The sequence below is a fragment of the Lynx rufus genome, unplaced genomic scaffold, assembly GCF_022079265.1.
Source record: "Lynx rufus isolate CCGP_SWC_20201006 ecotype Redwood Valley unplaced genomic scaffold, mLynRuf1.p SCAF_2, whole genome shotgun sequence".
NCBI lineage: Eukaryota > Metazoa > Chordata > Mammalia > Carnivora > Felidae > Lynx > Lynx rufus.
Window position 1 is genome coordinate 204,406,710 of NW_025814834.1, and position 21,016 is coordinate 204,427,725.

At 43.0% G+C, this 21,016-nt stretch overlaps 1 protein-coding gene across 1 annotated transcript in view; it reads left to right on the forward strand.

Moving 5' to 3' along the window:
• Positions 1-2,389: 2,389 nt before the first annotated feature.
• STPG1 (sperm tail PG-rich repeat containing 1) overlaps positions 2,390-21,016 on the forward strand; it is a 54,009-nt gene continuing 35,382 nt past the window's right edge. The window contains exons 1-3 of the mRNA XM_047085391.1: positions 2,390-2,595; positions 5,251-5,391; positions 18,375-18,496. Of these exons, the coding sequence (XP_046941347.1) occupies positions 5,298-5,391; positions 18,375-18,496 (216 nt within the window). The 5' untranslated portion in view covers positions 2,390-2,595; positions 5,251-5,297. The remainder of the gene's footprint in view (positions 2,596-5,250; positions 5,392-18,374; positions 18,497-21,016) is intronic.

Consider the following 21,016-nt stretch of genomic DNA (forward strand, 5'->3'; position numbering starts at 1 on the left):
AAACCATTGGCTAGTTACTCAGGAGGCGGGCTGAGGAAGGACTCTAGAATGTTAGGCGGTTTGTTGCCATAGCGACGGGGAGGCTGCGCAGGCCAGAGTCAGCCTCGGGGAACCCGACGAGGTAGGAGGCAGTTCTTGTCCGGGAACGGGTCGCGGGGTGGTGGGGAGGAGGACCTGGCGCACCCCATGGGACACCACTGAGATCCCCGGCCTTCTGGGTGCGTGCGGAATTCTTCTGCGGAGCTGGGTGGTGCCCCAGGGCGAGAAAAAGCCAAGGTCGGAGGTGCTCCCTCCTGATGGTGTGCCCCCAGCTAAAGCGGTGATGATAACCACGGCCTGCCCTCCCCCACGGAGGTCCTATGAAGGGCGTGGGCCTCTGGCCCCCTGCCTCTGCCTCTGGGAGTGTACAAACGGTTGGGGGCTCCGTGCTGGGCAGTGGGTGGACGACAAAGAGCTGAGTTCTAACCCCAGGTCCTCCCCAGCAACTTGGGTGTCCCTCAGCGAAGTCTCCCTTCCTTTGGGCCTCAGTTTATCCATCTGTAAAGTGAAAGGGTGAGATTGGAATTTGGCAGTCACTAGCCGGCTGCTAAAGCTCCTGCCTGCTCTCTGACATGCCTTCTCAGTTCATGAAAAAATATCAAATGGATTATTTCCCCCGAGAGGGCTTTGAAAAGTGTAAAATACTTTCAAGATGCGCCTTTAGCATTATATATGACTGAATCGGTAAAAATCTCATATAGTCAAAACTGCTCACTCAAATACTATAAAGTTCCACATACAGTAACAGTATATATGATTTAGTATATACTGATACATGCCGCACATTAATATGCATGTATAGATGTATAAAATATGTGATAATACTATAACATAACTGATAAAGGTTTTTTGTTTTTTTTTCTAACATGTAGTTGAGTGAAGATATGCCTGTATTTATAGTCAGGTGAGTTAAAACCTTATAGAATGTGGCTCCGAAAGGAAAGAGTTGTATTATGAATACATCTATATGGACTATGGCTAGAATACATCTACCCCTAGTATCCATTCATCCCACAAATATTATCGAGCAACTACTATGTGCTAGGAAACACACTGGGGATTCAGTGATGAACGTTCTATTGGGGAAGACCATAAACAAAGAAATACATATAAAATATGATGCTTGGTGGTGAAAAGTGCATTGAGAAACATAAGGCAGTGTCGGGCTGGAGAGAGAGGGGTGGTATTCTGTAGGAGAGAGTGATTAAGGAAGACGTCCCTAAGAAACTTTGAGGAGAGACCCAGACGAATCTGGTGACCCGGCCTGAAGACAATACCCAGAAGAGGGAAGGGAGGAATCCCCATACTACAAGGAAGTATTGCAGAGGCTGAAAAGGTCCAATGCCTTTAGGTAGTGGGATATGACAACTGCCTTCAAATACTTGAAGAATAGTCCCAAAGAACAGTGGCTTTCAAACTTTTGGAATGTGATCCATGCTAGAAATGCATTTTATGTTGCCATCCAGCACTCACACATGCACATGACAAACGAAAAGCTCACGAAAAACTGCAGGCTGTGCCCTGCGTTTTGAAAATCACCGACGTGAAAAGAGAGTGGGATTGATTCCAGGCTGATTCCAAGGTGCGGAATGAGGATGAGTGAAAGGGGAGAAAAAGGAATCAGCTTTGACACAGGCAGAGGCGCTTTCTAGTAATTAGAACTACCTAACAGTGAACTGCCTCGGGAATTCTCAAACTGAGTCCTGGGAGAGCCCAGCATTCTGCGAAAGGGCAACGGTCTCAAATGTTTGCTTTTGAAAACTGTTTGTAGTATCCTCGTTTTAAAAAATCCAACCATACCCACTCAAGGCTGCTAAATGTCAAAATTTAGCAGGTTCACATTCAGTGGGTTCTGCCTTAGAGGTTGCTGTAGTGGTTAAGAGTTAGCAGAAGTCAGACTTTCTAGGTTCAAAGCCTGATTCCACCTCTTACTGTGGTGTGACCTTGAGTAAGTCACCTAACCCTTCTCTCTAAACTGCTGTTTTCTTATCTATAAAATGAGGATAATACCTCACTGGATTATTGTAAGGACAGCATGAAGTATTCCATTCAAGGTATTTAGGACTGTAAGGGCTCAATAAATGATAGTTCTTATTTTAAGCTGTTAATATATTATCCCTGTGCATAGGTCAAAACCTAGTATTAATAAAAGCCTGCCATAGGCCTGGCAGCATCATCTCTTTCATCACGTGGATCATTGTATTTAATCCACGAGCACGTTGAGAGGAAAGTACCATTATCATTCTCAGTTTACGGAGGGGGCAGTGGGCTCAAAAGATTAAGTGGCTTGTCTAGAATCAGAACTAGTAAGCGGCAGAGTACAACCTTGAACCCAGGACTGGATACTCTCGATTAGTGTGCTGGCGCTCACCTGGGACTTGCTTAAACACGTACCACCGATTAGGAAGGTGGTATATCTTCATTACTCTTTTTTGAGATTCTAGGCCCATGACATCCTGTCATGAACAGTTATACAAGGACGTGCACCAGTAAGGTACATCCGGACAGTGCTCCTTTCAGACCTGGGCTGCACCTGCTCTCATCCTGGCTTCACAGGTATGCAGCGACAAGGCTCGAAAGCATTATTGCCAGTGTTGACTGTAGGTGACTTTATGGATTGTTTTAGAAAGTCTCTTTAATTTTGTATGTATTTCAAAAATTTGATAAGGTGCCCATATCACCATTATAATAGGAAGCTTAATTCTTTTTCTAAACACCTGTAATTCTATACATTAGTGCATTTTTATTTTTTATCATTTCTTTATTTCTTAATTAACCTTTATATTTGAGTGTAGTTGACACACAATGTTTCTTTTTTTATAATTTTTTTTTTCAACGTTTATTTATTTTTGGGACAGAGAGAGACAGAGCATGAGCAGGGGAGGGGCAGAGAGAGAGGGAGACACAGAATCGGAAACAGGCTCCAGGCTCCGAGCCATCAGCCCAGAGCCTGACGCGGGGCTCGAACTCACGGACCGCGAGATCGTGACCTGGCTGAAGTCGGACGCTTAACCGACTACGCCACCCAGGCGACCCGACACACAATGTTTCATTAGTTTCAGATGTACAACACAGGGATCCCCCAGGGATCCCATCATGCTGTGCTCACCCCATTAGTGCATTTTTATTTTATTTAAAAATCTTTTTTAAATATTTATTTTTGGGAGAGAGGGACAGAGCGCGAGCAGGGGAGGGGCAGAGAGAGAGGGAGACACAGAATCCAAAGTAGGCTCCAGGCTCCCAGCTGTCAGCACAGAGCCCAGTGTAGGGCTCAAACTCACAAATTACGAGATCATGACCTGAGCCGAAGTTGGACACTTAACCGACTGAGTCATCCAGGCGCCCCTCCCATTAGTTCATTTTATTTTATTTTTATTTATTTTTTTTTCAACGTTTATTTATTTTTGGGACAGAGAGAGACAGAGCATGAACGGTGGAGGGGCAGAGAGAGAGGGAGACACAGAATCGGAAACAGGCTCCAGGCTCTGAGCCATCAGCCCAGAGCCCGACGCGGGGCTCGAACTCACGGACCGTGAGATCGTGACCTGGCTGAAGTCGGACGCTTAACCGACTGCGCCACCCAGGCGCCCCATTAGTTCATTTTAAAAATAAGAGTTTTCTTGTGGCTAGGGAAATAGATGATAGAAGTACTAAGTACTCAGTAGGAGGACTAAGACAACACAGCACTCTGGGGTGGTGAGTGAATGGTGGCTGCTTGTATAGATCCTAGAAGACATTTTTATACTGGAGTAGGTGGTTTTGCTGTGAGCATCATTGATTTCTGTTGCTTTGAATCTCTTAATTTCTTGGAGTGCACTGCCAATAGCTCTATTAAAGATTAAAGTTTCAGTGTAGCTTATCAACCAAAAAAGATTGAGAATTGCTGCTAAGAGACAAGTGGGGAACAAATACTGAAGGTGAAAAGGATTGGTTGAGCACGCCATCATTCATTCAGTCCTCCATTTGTTCGGAAATGGTCTAAGTTCTTTGGGGGAAAAAAAGATGAGCAAAATAGAAGTGAAGTCTGTCCACAAAAGATGAACTGCAATGGAAATTGAGTCATGCTCCTGCTGTTAACAACTAAAATAAAGACAGACATGAGGCAACTGGTTTTAGACGTAAGACAAGAGGTAGCTTAGTGTGGCAATTCCTGAGAGAAGGGAAATAAGGTGAGCCCTGCAATTGCCCAAGGTTAGTGCTGGGGGCAGTTTCCGGGCCACAGTTTAGTGGGGGGGAGGAGGGTACCCTCAAAAAAGCCCAGCTTTCTGGATTGGGGAGATAGAAATCAGAGTTTAGGAAGACCGGAGAGGCTGGAATTTATAGGGTAGAATACCACAGAGGAGGGGACCTGCACAGGTAAAGTTCGGAAACAGGAAGAAGGGGAGCGCCTGGGTGGCTCTGTCGGTTGAGCGTCCGACTTCGGCTCAGGTCATATCGCCCGGTTGGTGAGTTCGAGCCCCACGCCGGGCTCTGTGCTGACAGTTCAGAGCCTGGGGCCTGCTTCAGATTCTGTGTCTCCCTCTCTCTCTGTCCCTCACCCGCTTGTGCTCTCTCTCTCTCAAAATAAACATTAAAAAAAATTAAAGAAAAAAAGAAATAGGAAGAAGTTTCTTCTCAAGTATTTGATTCGTGATGACCATGGTCAGAATGTGTAGCAATTGGAACAACTTACTGGTACAGGCAACAAATGGAAGAATCTTAAAAGCATTGTGCTAGTGAAAAAAGATAGTCATGATTACATATATAACATTCTAGAAAAGGCAACTCTTGTGACAGAGAGCAGAGCAGTGGTTGCCGGATGCAGGGTTGGGAGGGAACTGATGGCAAAGAAACACGGGAAACATTTGGGGATGATGGGTATACTTATGTCTTCGTTGTGATGTATTTGACACAATTGTAAACCTTTGCCAAAACTTTGAACTGTACACTTAGAACTGATGAATTAGATTGCATGTCAATTACCTGAGCGTGGATAAATTTATAAAGTTCAAGCCATCGGTAGCTCTGTAAGCAACGTCAACAGTGAACACGTTCGGAGTTCCTGTTACAGGCAGTGCGATGTGCTTGGGAGTTAGGGTCCTCGAACTTGGTAAATCTCAGCCTCTGCCCACAAGATTCCCCAGTGTCTTCTGCAGATAGACCAGAACCCAATCAACATGGTTAACAAGAAGGTGAAATGATCCCTACACATGCTGTATTTTGCTGTTTCAGGTGCTTAGAAGAACACGTGGTAGAGTTTTTCATCAAACAAATGGAACATGTCGCAGAACTTTGCTAAGATGGATGACTCAACACACAAATACCAACACCCTGGCAAAAAACATTCCAGCAAAGCCAACAAAGTACAGAAAGGTCTTGTGAATTTAATTACAGGTGTCTTTGAGGGGCAAGAGAGCTCTTGGCATGTGTTCTTTTTGGCACATAAGAACACATCCTAGAGGAATATAGTAAATCCTGGGTCATACCCTCAAGGCTTAAGGGACATCAGATAGATTGCGTTGGTGGTTCCTCACTGCTTTCTAATGTGGTGACTGGGAAGAAACTATGAAAAGAAAGGATGAGGGGGGAAGGAGGAGGAAGTCTATTCAACACACTTGTTATTTCCATGTATCTGGTAAGAATCTCAGTCCTCGCATTTAGATGTATAAAGAGATCTTACTTTCTTTTTTTTTTTTTTTTTTAATTTTTTTTTTTCAACGTTTATTTATTTTTGGGACAGAGAGAGACAGAGCATGAACGGGGGAGGGGCAGAGAGAGAGGGAGACACAGAATCAGAAACAGGCTCCAGGCTCTGAGCCATCAGCCCAGAGCCTGACGCGGGGCTCGAACTCACGGACCACGAGATCGTGACCTGGCTGAAGTCGGACGTTTAACCGACTGCGCCACCCAGGCGCCCCGAGATCTTACTTTCTATATTCCTAAAATTAATGCAAGCCCCCCTTCTGCTGGGTTGTTTGGGGTATTTCCATCTCCCTGGTGGGCTTCTAGAGTCCCTGATGCTCTCCAACCCCAGCCAGACCTCTCTTTCTTCCTCCCATCCTTTGACTTTGTGCTCTCTTTTTCCTTCAATACTTCTTTAAATTGAAGCATGATACATATTCAAAAAAGTACACCAGTCATAGTTATACAGCTTAATGGATGTTCATAATGAAAACACCGCCTATGGAATCGCTCTTCAGGCTAAGACATGAAATCACAACAAGTAACCCAAAAGTCCCATCTTGTCCCTTCCCCCACCTCTGCAAAAGTAAACATTACAGCTATCCTGACTTCTAATGGCATTAACTACTTTAGCCTGTTTTTGCACTTTATATAAATTGGAATCATACGACGTGAACTTTTTGCTCTCAGGCGTTTCTCACTCATATTTGAGGGATTGAACTCCATGTTTCCTGTATCAGTGATGAGTTCATTTTCGTTGTTATAAAGTTTTTCGTGGTTGGAATACACCACAATTTATTTATCCATTCTACCATTGAAGGACATTTGGGTCGTTTCCAGTTTGGGGCTACTATGAATATAAGATTCTTAAACTATGCTTGTACATGTTTTGGGGACATATGTGTGTATATGTTGTCTCTACCTCGGAGTAGAATTGCTGGGTCCTAAGATGTGTTGATGATCGGCTTAGTCAATATCGCCATTTTTCCAGAGCGGTTTTGCCAGTTTTTCTTCTTTACAAGCAAAGTATGAGAATTCCAATTGCTCTACGTCATCGCCAACATCTTTCACACAGAGTGGTTTTAATTTGCGTTGCCCTTTGATTGATGAAATTTAGCAATTTTTCATACGTTGGTTGACCTTTAGAATATTCTTTTTGAAGAGTGATTGTTCAAGTTTTTTGCCCATTTGTTTTCTATTGGAGTTTTCTTCTTAAAAAAAATTTTTTTTAATGTTTATTTATTTTTGGGAGAGAGACCGACAGACAGAGCAGGAGTGAGGGAGGGGCAGAGAGAGAGGGAAACACAGAATCCCAAGCAGGCTCCAGGCTCCAAGCTGTCAACACAGAGCCTGATGCGGAGCTCAAACCCATGAACTATGAGCCAAGGTCAGATGCTCAACCGACTGAGCCACCCAGGAGCCCCTGGATTCTTCTTATTTTTAAGAGGTCTTTAAACCATTCTAGAAATGAGTCGATTTGTCACCTACAGGTGGAGTAAATATCTTTCCGTCTGTGATTTTCCTTTCCGCTCTTAATTTTAATATAGCCCAATTTATCAATCCTTTCCTTTTTAGTTACTGTGTATAATCTGTCCTACTTGGGAAATCTTTGCCTAGCGCCAAATAATTTCTTCTAGAAATTGTATGATTTTACTTTTCGTGTCTAGACCTACAATTCAGTGGAATTGTTTTTGTGTATGGTATGAGGTGGATGTACAAGTTCGGTGTTTTCAATATCCATATCCAAGTGAACCAGGACCATTTATTGAAAGGCCATTCTCGGGGTACGTGGGTTGCTCAGTCAGTTGAGCCTCTGACTATTGATTTCGGCTCAGGTTATGCTCTCACGGTTCATGAGTTTGAGTCCCATCTCTGGCTCTGTGCCGGCACTGCGGAGCCTGCTTGGGATTCTCTCCCTCTTTTCTCTGCTCCTTCCCTGCTTGCGCACGGGTGCACGCTCTTTCTCTCTCTCTCTCTCTCTCTCTCAAAAATGAATAAATACACTTAAAAAAAAAGAAGAAAGGCCATTCTTTTTCTACTACTCTGCTGCTCTATCTTTGCTATAAATCAGATGTCCATGTATATGCAGGTCTACTTCTAGATTCTTTATTCTGGTCAATTATTCAACACAGTCTTAATTATTGTAACTTTATAACATTTTTTTATATACTTAAAAATTTTTTTTTAACATTTATTCATTTTTTGAGAAAGCATGAGCAGGGGAGGGGAAGAGAGAGAGAGGGAGACACAGACTCCAGAGCAGGCTCCAGGCTCTGAGCTTTTAGCACGGAGTTCGATGCAGGGCTTGAACTCACAGACTGCGAGATCATGACCTGAGCTTAACTGACGGAGCCGCCCAGGCACCCACACAAGTCTTTTTTCCTAAATGTTTGTTTATTTTAAGAGAGAGAGAGAGAGAGAGAGAGAGAGAGAAGGAGCATGAGTGGGAGAGGGGCGGGGGGTTGGATCTCAAGCAGACTCTATGCACAGAGCCTCACGTGGGGTTCCTTCCCACAAACCGTGAGATCATGACCTGAGCCAAAATCAAGAGTCAGATGGTTAGACGACTGAGCCACCTAGGGGCCCCTATAAGTCTTTTTTTTTTTTTTTTTAATTTTTTTTCAACGTTTATTTATTTTTGGGACAGAGAGAGACAGAGCATGAACGGGGGAGGGGCAGAGAGAGAGGGAGACACAGAATCGGAAACAGGCTCCAGGCTCCGAGCCATCAGCCCAGAGCCTGACGCGGGGCTCGAACTCACGGACCGTGAGATCGTGACCTGGCTGAAGTCGGACGCTTAACCGACTGCGCCACCCAGGCACCCCTATAAGTCTTTAATGTAGTAGTATAAATCTTTCAACCTTGTATTTTATCTTGGTGACTCTTGGCCCCATTGCATTTCCATATTAATTTTAGAATCAACTCATTAATGTCCTAAGAATAAAAATCCTTAGTGCCATTTTGGTTTGGATTGCATTGATTCTAGCAATCAATTTAGGGATAACTTACATGTCTATAATGTTGATTTCTCCCATCCATGTGCATTTCTTTTAGGTCTTCTTAAATTTTTTTCAAAAATGTTTTACAGAGGGGCACCTTGCTGGCTCAGCTGGTAGAGCATGAGACTCTTGAATGTGGGGCTGTGAGTTTGAGCCCCACATTGGGTGCGGATATTACTTAAAAATAAAATCTTAAAGCGTTTCACGGCTCTCTGTGTAGAGGTCATGTGTATCTCCTTTATGCCTTCTAGGCATTTGATTTTTTTTTTAATTTTTATTTAATTTATTTTATAATTTACATCTAAGTTAGCATATAGTGCAACAGTGATTTCAGGAGTAGATTCCTTAATGCCCCTTACCCATTTAGCCCATCACCCCTCCCACACCCCTTCCAGTAACCTTTTGTTTGTTCTCCATATTTAAGAGTCTCTTATATTTTGTCTCCCTCCCTGTTTATATTATTTTTGCCTCCCTTCCCTATGTTCATCTGTTCTGTGTCTTAAAGTCCTCATATGAGTGAAGTTCTATGATATTTGTCTGTCTCTGACTGACTAATTTTGCTTAGCATAATACCCTCTAGTTCCATCCACGTAGTTGTGAATGGCAAAATTTCATTCTTTTTGATTGCCGAGTAGTACTTCATTGTATACATATCCCACATCTTCTTTACCCATTCATCCATGGATGAACATTTGGGCTCTTTCCATACTTTGGCTATTGTTGATAGTGCTGCTATAAACATGGGGTTGCATGTGCCCCTTCAAAACATCATACCTGTATCCTGTGGATAAACGCCTAGTAGTGCAATTGCTGGGTCGTAGGGTAGTTCTATTTTTAGTGTTTTGAGGAACCTCCATACTGTTTTCCAGAGTGGCTGCACCAGTTTGCATTCCCACCAACAATGCGAAAGACATCCTCTTTCTCCGCATCCTCGCCAACATCTGTTGTTGCCTGAGTTGTTAATGTTTGCCATTCTGACAGGTGTGAGGTGGTATCTCACTGTGTTTTTGATTTGTATTCCCCTGATGATGAGTGATGTTGAGCATTTTTTCATGTGTCAGTTGGCCATCTGGATGTCTTCTTTGGAGAAGTGTCTATTCACGTCTTTGGCCCATTTCTTCACTGGATTATTATTTTTTTTTTTAATTTTTTTTTTCAACGTTTATTTATTTTTGGGACAGAGAGAGACAGAGCATGAACGGGCGAGGGGCAGAGAGAAAGGGAGACACAGAATCGGAAACAGGCTCCAGGCTCCGAGCCATCAGCCCAGAGCCTGACGCGGGGCTCGAACTCACGGAACGCGAGATCATGACCTGGCTGAAGTTGGACGCTTAACCGACTGCGCCACCCAGGCGCCCCAGGATTATTTTGTTTTTTTGGGTGTTGAGTTTGGTAAGTTCTTTATAGATTTTGGATAGTAACCCTTTATCTGATATGTCATTTGCAAATGCCTTCTCCCATTCCATCGGTTGCCTTTTAATTTTGCTGATTGTTTCCTTCGCTGTGCAGCTTTTTATTTTGATGACATCCCAATAGTTCATTTTTGCTTTGGTTTCCCTTAGGCATTTGATATTTATACTGTTATAAATGGTAATATTTTGATTTCATTTTCTAATTGTATCCTTGTGTAGAAATAAAACAAATTGACTTTTGTATATTGACCTTGATTCTAGTGACCTTACTAAATTCAGTGATTACCCCTTATAGGTTATCTATAGATTCTTCTCAAATTTTCCCACATATAATCTAGTCATCTATAGATAATGACATGTTTATTTCTTCCTTTCTGATCCATATCTATTTATTTCTCTTGGCTCTTATGCTGATGAGAGTCCTTCAGGACAGTGTTGAACAGAACTATGACAGCAGTCACCTGGCTTCATTGTCTCAGGAGAAAGCTTTTAATATTTCATTATTCAGTATCATGTTTACTATAGGCTTTTGTGATAGATAGCTTTTATCCGATTAAGGAAATTTGCTTCTAGGCCTAGTTGGCTAGGTTGTTTTTTTTTTTTTTTATCCTAAAAGGATGCTAGATTTTATGAAATGCTTTCTCTATGTACTCAACAGATAACCACCAAAAAAAGATACGCAGATGGCAAATAGCATATAAAGAGATGCTCAGCATCATTAGTCATTACAAATATGCAAATGAAGACCACAGTGAGATACTACACATCCCACAGGATGGCAGAAATTAAAAAGATTGCCCATTGTTGTTGACGTGAAGGCACAATCACTCTCATACATTAATAGTGGAGACTTACGAAAGCACAACTTTGGGAAAGAGTTTGGCAGTTTATTTTTATTATTTTTAATGTTTATTTATTTTTGAGAGAGAGAGCGTGAACAGGGGAGGGGCGGGGTGGGGGGTGGGACAGAGGCTCTGGACTGACAGCAGCAAGCTGGATATGGGGCTCGAACTCCCAAACCGTGAGATCATAACCTGAGCCGAGGTCAGAGGCTCAACCAACTGGGCCACCCAAGTGCCCCTGGCAGTTTCTTTGAAAGTTCAACATCTTATCCAGCCATTCCACTCCTGAGTATTTACCCAAGAGAAATGACAATGTATGCCCACTCTTTCATTTGTATGAGGACTTGTAGTGGAATGGAGAGAAGAGTTTATGTGTAGTACTCCCAAACTGTCAGCACCTCAAATTTCCATCTGGAAGGTATTAATAATTGTCACATTTCTATATAATGAAATGCTACTCAGCAATAAAATCAATGAACCATTGATATTTCAACAACATGGATGAATCTCAAAATAATTATGCTAAATGAACGAAGACAGGCAAAAAAGAATACACACTCTATGATTCTGTTCCGCATCTACTGAGATGATCATATGGTTTTTCTCTTTAGTTGGTCAGTATGGTGAATGACATTGACTTTCAAATGTTAACCTGTCTTTGCATTACTGAGATAAACTCCACTTGGTCATGATGTATTGTCTTTGTTTATATACTGTTGGATTTAATTTACTAAAAATTTTCTTTAAAAAAATTTTTTTAATGTTTATTTATTTTTGACAGAGAGAGAGAGAGAGAGAGAGAGCGTGCGCGCGCATGAGTGGGGGAGGGGCAGAGAGAGGGAGACACAGAATCCTAAGCAGGCTCCAGGCCTGACACGGAGCTTGAACTCACTAGTTGTGAGATCATGACCTGAGCGGAAGTCAGACACTTCATCAACTGAGCCACCCAGGGGCCCCCAAATTTTCTAACAATTTCTGTGTGTAGGTTTATGAGGATTATTGATTTGTAGTGGTTCCCCTCCCACCCCACCATGACGCTGTCTCATTTTGATATTAGGGTGATGCTGACCACCTAGAATAGATTGGGAAATGTCTTTTCCTCTTCAATTTTCTGGGATAGATTATATAGAATTGATAGGTGCAGTGTTCTATAAATGTTAGTTAGGTCAAGTTAGGTAATAGTATTATTCACGTCATATATATTTATATATATTATCTATTATTTATATATTTATATAACATATATTATATAAATATATATATTTATATATAAATATATATTTATTATATATAAGTATATAATCTATATAAATATATAATCCATATAAATATATAATATATAAATATATAATATATGATATATAAATATACATAATATAGAATATAAAATATATACTATATAATATATATTTATATATATTATATAATATATATAAATATAATATATAATATGTATATATATTTAAGATTTTATTTTTAAGTAATATCTATATCCGACATGCAGCTTGAACTCACAACCCCAAGATCAAGAGTCCCATGCTCTACCAACTGACCCTGCCAGACGCCCCCAAGTCTTATATATCTTTACTGATATTCTATCTACTTGTTTAAATTAGTGAGGGAGGAACTTTTTTTTTTACATATGAAATTTATTGTCAAATTGGTTTCCATACAACACCCAGTGCTCATCCCAACACGTGCCCTCAATGCCCATCCCCCACTTTCCCTTCCCTCCCACCCCCCATCAACCTTCAGTTTATTCTCAGTTTTTAAGAATCTCTTATGGTTTGCCTCTCTAACTTTTTTTTCCCCCTTCCCCTCCCCCAAGGTCTTCTGTTAAGTTTCTCAGGATCCACATAAGAGTGGAAACATATGGTATCTGTCTTTCCCTGTATGACTTATTTCACTTAGCATAACACTCTCCAGTTCCATCCACATTGCTACAAAGGGCCATATTTCATTCTTTCTCATTGCCACATAGTACTCCATTGTGTATATAAACCACAACTTCTTTATCCACTCATCAGTTGATGGACATTTAGGCTCTTTCCATAATTTGGCTATTGTTGAAAGTGCTGCTATAAACATTGGGGTACAGAGGGAGGAACTTTTAAATCTAACTGTAATTGTGGAATATTCTATTTCTTCTTACAGTACTATGAGCTTTTGCTTCGTGTATTTTGAGTTTCTTGTTATCAGATATATTGGTATTTAGGCTTGTAATGTTCTCTTAAGGAATTGACCTCTATATGGTTATGAAATGACCCTCTTTATTGCAGGGAATATTTTTTCTCTGAAATCTGCTTTGTCTGATACTAATATCTAGCATTGTTTTTAATGTTAGCATAGTGTATCTTTTCCCATTCTTTTATTTTTAACCTATTTCTGGGATTACCTTTAAAGTATATTTCTTGCAGGCAGCATATAGTTAGGTCTTTCTTATCCAAGTTGACCAGCTCTATCTTTTGATTGGACTATTTAGACTATTGAAATTTAATGTGAACATTGGTGTGTGGGTTTAAGTTTACCATCTTGTGATTTGCTTGCTATTTGTCGTATCTATGCCTTATTTACTTTTTCTGTCATCTTTTGCATTGAGTATATTTTTGTTTCTATTTTATCTCCTTTGTTGGCTTATTTGGAATAACTCTTGGGGCACCTGGCTGGCTCAGTTGGTGGAGCATATGACTCTTGACCTCTGGGTTTTGAGTTTGAGCCCTGAATTGGAGTAGAGATTACTTTAAAAACAAAATCTTGGGGCGCCTGGGTGGCGCAGTCGGTTGAGCGTCCGACTTCAGCCAGGTCACGATCTCGCGGTCCGTGAGTTCGAGCCCCGCGTCCGGCTCTGGGCTGATGGCTCAGAGCCTGGAGCCTGTTTCCGATTCTGTGTCTCCCTCTCTCTCTGCCCCTCCCCCGTTCATGCTCTGTCTCTCTCTGTCCCAAAAATAAATAAAAACGTTGAAAAAAAAATTTTAAAAACAAAATCTTATGGGGCGCTTGGGTGGCTCAGTCAGTTAAGCCTCTGGCTTTGGTTCAGGTCATGATCTCGCAGTTTGTGAGTTCGAGCCCCACACCGGGCTCTGTGCGGACAGCTCAGAGCCTGGAGCCTGCTTCGGATTCTGTGTCTCCCTCTCTCTGCTCCTCCCCTGCTCATGCTCTGTCTCTCTCTTTCTCAAAAATAAATAAACATTAAAAAAATTTTTTTTTAAATAAAAATAAAATCTTAAAAAAAAAAAGGAATAACTCTTTACCGTGTTTTCTTTTTAAAAAAAAAAAGTTTTTTTTTAACGTTTATTTTTGAGACAGAGCGTGAACAGGGGAGGGGCAGAGAGAGAGGGAGACACAGAATCTGAAACAGGCTCCAGGCTCTGAGCAGTCAGCACAGAGCCCGACGTGGGGCTCGAACTCACGGACCGTGAGATCATGCCCTCAGCCGAAGTCGGACGCTTAACCGACTGAGCCACCCAGGCGCCCCTACTGTGTTTTCTTAATGGCTGCTTTAGAGCAAGGTTGGCAAACTTTGGCCCTTAGCCAAATCTGATCTGCTGCCTGTTTTTATAAATTAAATTTTGGTTTTAATTGATTGTATATCTTCTCATGATGAATTGCATATTTTTTTCTTTACATGCCTATTAATTCTTAACTGAACACTGCATATTTTTCATTGTACCTGTTGGGTGCTGGATCCTTTTCCAGTCCTGTAAATTCTTATGCTTTGTTCTGGGATACAGTTAAATTACTTGGAAACAGTTGGAGTTTTTCAAGTCTTGCTGTTGAGTGTTAGCTGGGACCCGAGCGGCCTTAAGCCTAGGGGTAATTTTGCTCTATTTCGGAGGCAAAACTCTGCATACTCTATGTCCTCCGTATTATAAAGCTTTTCCCTCTGATGCGTGGGAACGGGAGGGTCTTCCTGGTTTGGTGTAAGCTATTCCTGTACTGCTGTTCAGGAATTCATCTTTCGGCTGATTCTTTCCCCAGCCTTGGGTAGTTTTCTCGCATGTGTATTCTGAGCAATACTCAGAAAGGTACCTGAGGGGAAACCCAGGGCTGGGCTCCAGAGTTCTTTATCTGGGGAGCTCTCTTCTTGGATTCTCTGCTCTGTCGGCTCTAGCCACCTGGTCTTTCTGGGCTTTCGGATTCATTTCCTCAACTCAAGAAGGCAGCCAGGCTCTCCCTGGATTCCTCCATCCTGTGCTGTGGCCTGGAAAGTTCTCCAGGCAGTAAGCTGGGGGCAATCCCACTGCTCTCTCATTTGCTTCCCATTTCTCGGGGCAGCCCCATCCTTTGTTGCTTCGTGTCCAGTGTCTTGAAAACCATCGTTTGATATATTTTGTCCATGTTTAACTTTTGTTTCCCTAGCTCAGAGGGCAAAGCCAGCCCCATCTTGGTTGGAAATGGAAGGTCAAATTATCCAGAGTGTTTTTTTAAAAACTTTATTTTTCGGGGCACCTGGACAGCTCAGTCAGTTAAGCAGCTGCCTTTGGCTCAAATCACGATTTCGCAGTTTGTGGGTTTGAGCCCCACCTCAGGCTCTGTGCTGTCCCCGCGGAACCTGCTTCAAATCCTCTGTCCCCCCTTTCTCTCTGTCCTTCCCCCATTTGTTCTTCCTCCATCTCTCTCTCTCTCTCTCGCTCAAAAATAAATAAATAAAAATTAAAAAAAATAAAAATCTCATTTTTCTGGTTCTTCTCAAGAGGGTTGTTTTCATGCAGGAGGTTCTACCACAGCCAGAAGTGAAAGTGATCTTTTTATTTTATTTTTTAACGTTTGTTTATTTATTTTGAGGGGGCAGGGAGGGGCAGAGAGAGAGAGAGAGAGAGAGAATCCCAAGCAGGCGCCATGCTTGTCAGCACAGAGCCCGCTGTGGGGCTTGATCCCATGAACCGTGAGATCATGACCCGAGCCAAAATCCAAAGTCAACAGTTAACCGACTGAGCCACCCGGGCGCCCTGAAAGTGATCTTTTTTTTAGGCAGGAAGGTTTTTTCCTTCCCCTGGGGGAAATGTCCTTCCTTTTACCAAGAAAGAAAGAAAGAGAGAGAGAGAGAGGGAGGGAGGGAGGAAGGAAGGAGAAAAGAAAAGGAAAGGAAAGAAAAGAAAAGAAAAGAAAAGAATCCCCCTTTCTTTGCTGCCTTCTCTGCAAACTCTTTAAATCGCTCCATGGACTTTTAGAAACAAAAGCTAGGAAGCCTTGCGTCTGCTGTTTTCTGATTTGCTGTCTAGTTCGCTAAAAGAAAATTACATAGCCATCCACCTGCTAAATGGGGGTGGGGAGAGAAGGGAAGAAAATCATAAATACATCGTAAATTTCTCCCAAGTGTTTTCTAACCAGACATTTCTTCTGCTTCTTTTATTTGCTTCACCCTCAAGCCGAGCACATTGGGCTAGATCGCCCCCCATTATTCCACCCACTGGTGTGTGGGGAGCTGACTATGGGCCAGACTCAGAACGAGGAGGTGCAGCTTGGACCTTAAGAGCCTCGGCTCATTAGACCAACTGTGTTCAAACCCCAGCCGGGTGTTTCACTTAAGGGCGAGTGACGTCATCTGTCTAAGCCTCAGTTTCCTCATCTGTCACAGCACCTCCTGAGGGGTCCCTGTTGGCATTGGGTGTCTGAGTCTGAAAAGCAGTTTTGTGTTTTCAAAAATTTGGAGACTAAGAAACGGGCCTTAAAGCCAGCTCCTGTGCAACCGCACCCCCACTCTTAACGCATCCCTCCTCCCTTCGTCTCCTGGCTTTTTCCGACTCTGGCACACATTTCCTCTACGAGGGTTCGGACTTGGGTGTTGAGATATGTTGTGCGCATCCTGCAGAGTCAGGGTGGACCCCCATCCAAAATTTGGCTTGAAAGTCAAGATTGGTGATGCCGCACCAAGGGGACACGAAGAGGAGTATTCCTCACATCGTGAGGTTTTCTGGGGAGAGCAGGGTCGGCTTCCTAATCTGGCCCCAAAACGGCTCGAGAGAACCAGAGGAGAGAGACACGTTTGGGGTTTTGTTGTGGTTAGTTGGTAGGGCTGGAGTGAGGGCAAGGGTTGGTATGGTTTGAACTTCTGGCCGGCACCAAAGGGGAGAGCCTCCAGACCTTCTCCTCAGTTTACCCAATGTGGCTCAGAAGGGGAAGCCGGGGGCTGAGGCTTACAAGCTGTGAGCAGTCAGCCCCACATCGAAAACGGAGTCAGATTCTATCACCCTCACAGGTTGGAGTTTGGAATTGGTCTGCCGTGCAGAGAGATGCCCCTCGTGGAGCCTTAACAGTTGTCTCTCATGTGAGACATTCTCCCACATGTGGGGCCGGGCGGAGGCGAGCGGGGAATTTGTATATCATTTGTATGTCACAACCCGGACATCCACAATTTCAAGTTGATTTTCTATAAATGATGCTTCAGCAATGTGACCAAATCTCACTAGTTTAGTTGCCCCGGGGTGGGGAAATGCCAGATTACCAAGAGGGAAAAAAAGTAAAGAGAATATTAAAAAAAAAAAGTTTCATGTTTACCTCCTATCAAAAGGCAAGTTTCTCTCCTATTCCATTTAAGATAAAACTTTAAGGGGGCGCCTGGGTGGCTCAGTCGGTTAAGCGTCCGACTTCGGCTCAGGTCATGATCTCGCAGTCCGTGGGTTCGGCCCCACGTCGGGCTCTGTGCTGACCGCTCAGAGCCTGGAGCCTGTTTCAGATTCTGTGTCTCCCTCTCTCTCTGACCCTCCCCTGTTCATGCTCTGTCTCTCTCTGTCTCAAAAATAAATAAATGTTAAAAAAAAATCTAAAAATAAAATAAAACTTGAAGGAGTGCCTGGCTGGCTCAGTTGGTGGAGGATGAGACTGTTGATCTCAGGGTTGTGAGTCTGAGCCCCACATTGAGTGTGGAGATTACCTAAAAATAAAATCTTGGAGTGGGAGGGGTGGTGTTGGGCACCGGGACGGCTCAGAGGGTTGAGCCTCCAACTTCAGCTCAGGTCATGATCTCACGGTTCGTGAGTTCGAGCCCCGCACCAGGCTTGCTGCTGGTAGGCACAGAGCCTACTTCACATCCTCTGTCCCCCCCACACCCCGCCCGTCCCTCCCCTGCTTGTGCTCTCTCTCAAAAATAAACATTTAAAAAATAAAGAAAGAAAATAAAATCTCGGGGCGCCTGGGTGGCTCAGTCAGTTGAGCGTCCCATTCTTGATTTAGGCTCAGGTCATGCATGATCCCAGGGTCATGGGATCGAGCCCAGCGTCAGGCTCTTTGCTGAGCATGGAGCCCGCTTGAGACCCTCTCCCTCCCTCTGTCCCCCTCCCTTGCTCGCGTGCTCTCTCTCTGTAGCCCCCCCCAAAAATAAAAGTGAAAATATTGAAAATAAAATAACACTTTAAAATGCTCTTCGTTTTCTGCCTTTGTCAATTCTTCGTGCTAATTTTTACTTCGCTTTTGTTGTTCAGGTTTTGCTGCTGCACATCCAGCACAATCCTCCTCCATTCCTTTTAAGAACCAGACTTCAACAATTCCAGAATCAGAAAAAAAGGGATTCAATAGTCAAGCCAAAAGATTTTATTATAAAAAGGTAATAACAGCGTCTTAGAAACTCTGCATTTAATCTGGGTTTGAGCCTTGGGACGGTTGTGTGTGAGCCAGGCTGGTGCAGTTGTCCCTATGACCAATAGAGGGCAGTGTCACCCAAGGAGCCAATAGCCTTCTCTCCCAGCGTGCGGGAAGGTTAAGAATGAGTTGGGAAGTTATTAGCTTCAGGGAGAACGATGGCGTCTGGACTCATGGTGCCATATTGTACCCCAAACGTTTTTTTTTTTTTTTTTTAATTTTTTTTTTTCAACGTTTATTTATTTTTGGGACAGAGAGAGACAGAGCATGAACGGGGGAGGGGCAGAGAGAGAGGGAGACACAGAATCGGAAACAGGCTCCAGGCTCTGAGCCATCAGCCCAGAGCCCGACGCGGGGCTCGAACTCACGGACCGCGAGATCGTGACCTGGCTGAAGTCGGACGCTTAACCGACTGCGCCACCCAGGCGCCCCCCAAACGTTTTTTTAAAGAAGAAATGTATTTTATTTTATTTTCATTATTTATTTTTTTTAACTTGTTTCATTTATTTATTTATTTTTATTTACATCCAAATTAGTTAGCACATAGTGCAACAATGATTTCAGGAGTAGATTCCTTAGTGCCCCTTAGCCATTTAGCCCATCCCCCCTCCCACAACCCCTCCAGCAATCTTCTGTTTGTTCTCTATATTTAAAAGTCTCTTCTGTTTTGTCCCCCTCCCTGTTTTTACATTATTTTTGTTTCCCTTCCCTTATGTTCATCTGTTTTGTCTCTTAAAGTCCTCATATGAGTGAAGCCATATGATTTTTGTCTTTCTCTGACTAATTTCACTTAGCATAATACCCTCCAGTTCCATCCACATAGCTGCAAATGGCAAGATTTCATTCTTTTTGATTGCCGAGTAATACTCCATTGTATATATATCCCACATCTTCTTTATCCATTCATCCGTCGATGGACATTTGGGCTCTTTCCATACTTTGGCTATTGTTGATAGTGTGGCTGTAAACATGGGGGTGCATGTGTCCCTCTGAAACAGCACACCCGTATCCCGTGGATCAATGCCTAGTAGTGCAATTGCTGGGTCGTAGGGTAGTTCTATTTTTAGTTTTTTGAGGAACCTCCATACTCTCTTCCAGAGTGGCTGTACCAGCTTGCGTTCCCAAGAAGAAATGTATTTTAAAATTTATTATAAAAGTATAAAATTCAAGAATCCCAGGTATATGAAGTAAAAGGTAAAAATCCTTTTCTCTCCCTCTGGTCCCGTTCACTCTTTATGACAGGAGAGGAAATAACAAACCTTTCTTCAAATAACATAAAAGGAAAAATAAAAGGGTCGAATAAACTTAAAACCACCTTTGTGATAAAGGCCCCCCCCCTTTTTTCAAACTTCCTTTAACAGTGTGTTGTTTCTGTTGCTGTATCCCCTCCCGCCCCGTTTCTCCACATATTTGTGTCTCTTTTCCTCGTTGATCTGGAAGATTCTGCATGGCTCCCCGGGCTCCGGGCTCCTCGTGGGTCCTCAAGTAGCTTGGGATTGCATTGGCTAAAGGTTCAAGGGTCTGACGGTCTCCTCTCTCACCAGCAGGGGGCCGAAGCACCTCACAGACCTCCTTAGTCTTTAAAATCTTCATTCCTTTCCTCATTTAACCAAGATCTGTAGAATAACATTCTTTTGAAGGAGTCAACATCTCAGTTACCTTTGGCCACGTGGGGGGCCTCGTCAGGCCCCTTTGCCCCCTCAGCCTGTTCCTCCTTTGTAAACAAGAACGCTGAATGAGAAGACGTTTAAATTCCTTTCACTTCTAACATTTTAGGATTCTAAGAAAGCAAATAATAAAGAATATAGGGTGTGTGTATAGGCTCGCGTATGCGTGCACACCCACACGCACATTTTTAATTACTTGAAGGTTTACCTCAGAGATGATAAAGAAGATATTTGCTCAGGACTTTTCTCTCTTCTCCCTCTAGTTTCTGTGTCTGTGTTTTAACTGTCCACCGGTCTCTGTACCTTCTGTTTGGGGTCCTGTTTGTCAAGACAGTAATAATATGTTGCCCATCTCTAGAATACTTGCAGTCCAGCCTCCAATAAAAATAGTAGCAGCCACCATTTTACTGGTCCCTTCTAGGTGTGAAATCATTTTTAGACCACGTCCCTAATCCTCAGAACAATGCTAAAAGGAAGGGTTCATTGTCTTAATTTAACAGGAGAGGAAATCGAGGCTTAGGGGAGTTAAATGACCCACCCAAGGTCATTCAGCACAGGGCTCGGCACATAAGAGGCCCTACATACATATTTGCTGAATCAACCTGGAAAGAATTAGACCTCAAACCCAGGTCTAGCTCACTCCAAAGCCTCATGTTGTTTCCACACACTACCACACCTTTTGTGGCCTCCAGAGCCATGCATTTGATTTATGAAAGTCAGCAGGTATGTTTCTGAAAAGGCCTTCGCCAGAACAGCCCCAGCACAAGGTAGGGAAGGATGTCAGGCAATGAGTGTAGGCGCCCTTCTATGTGATCCGG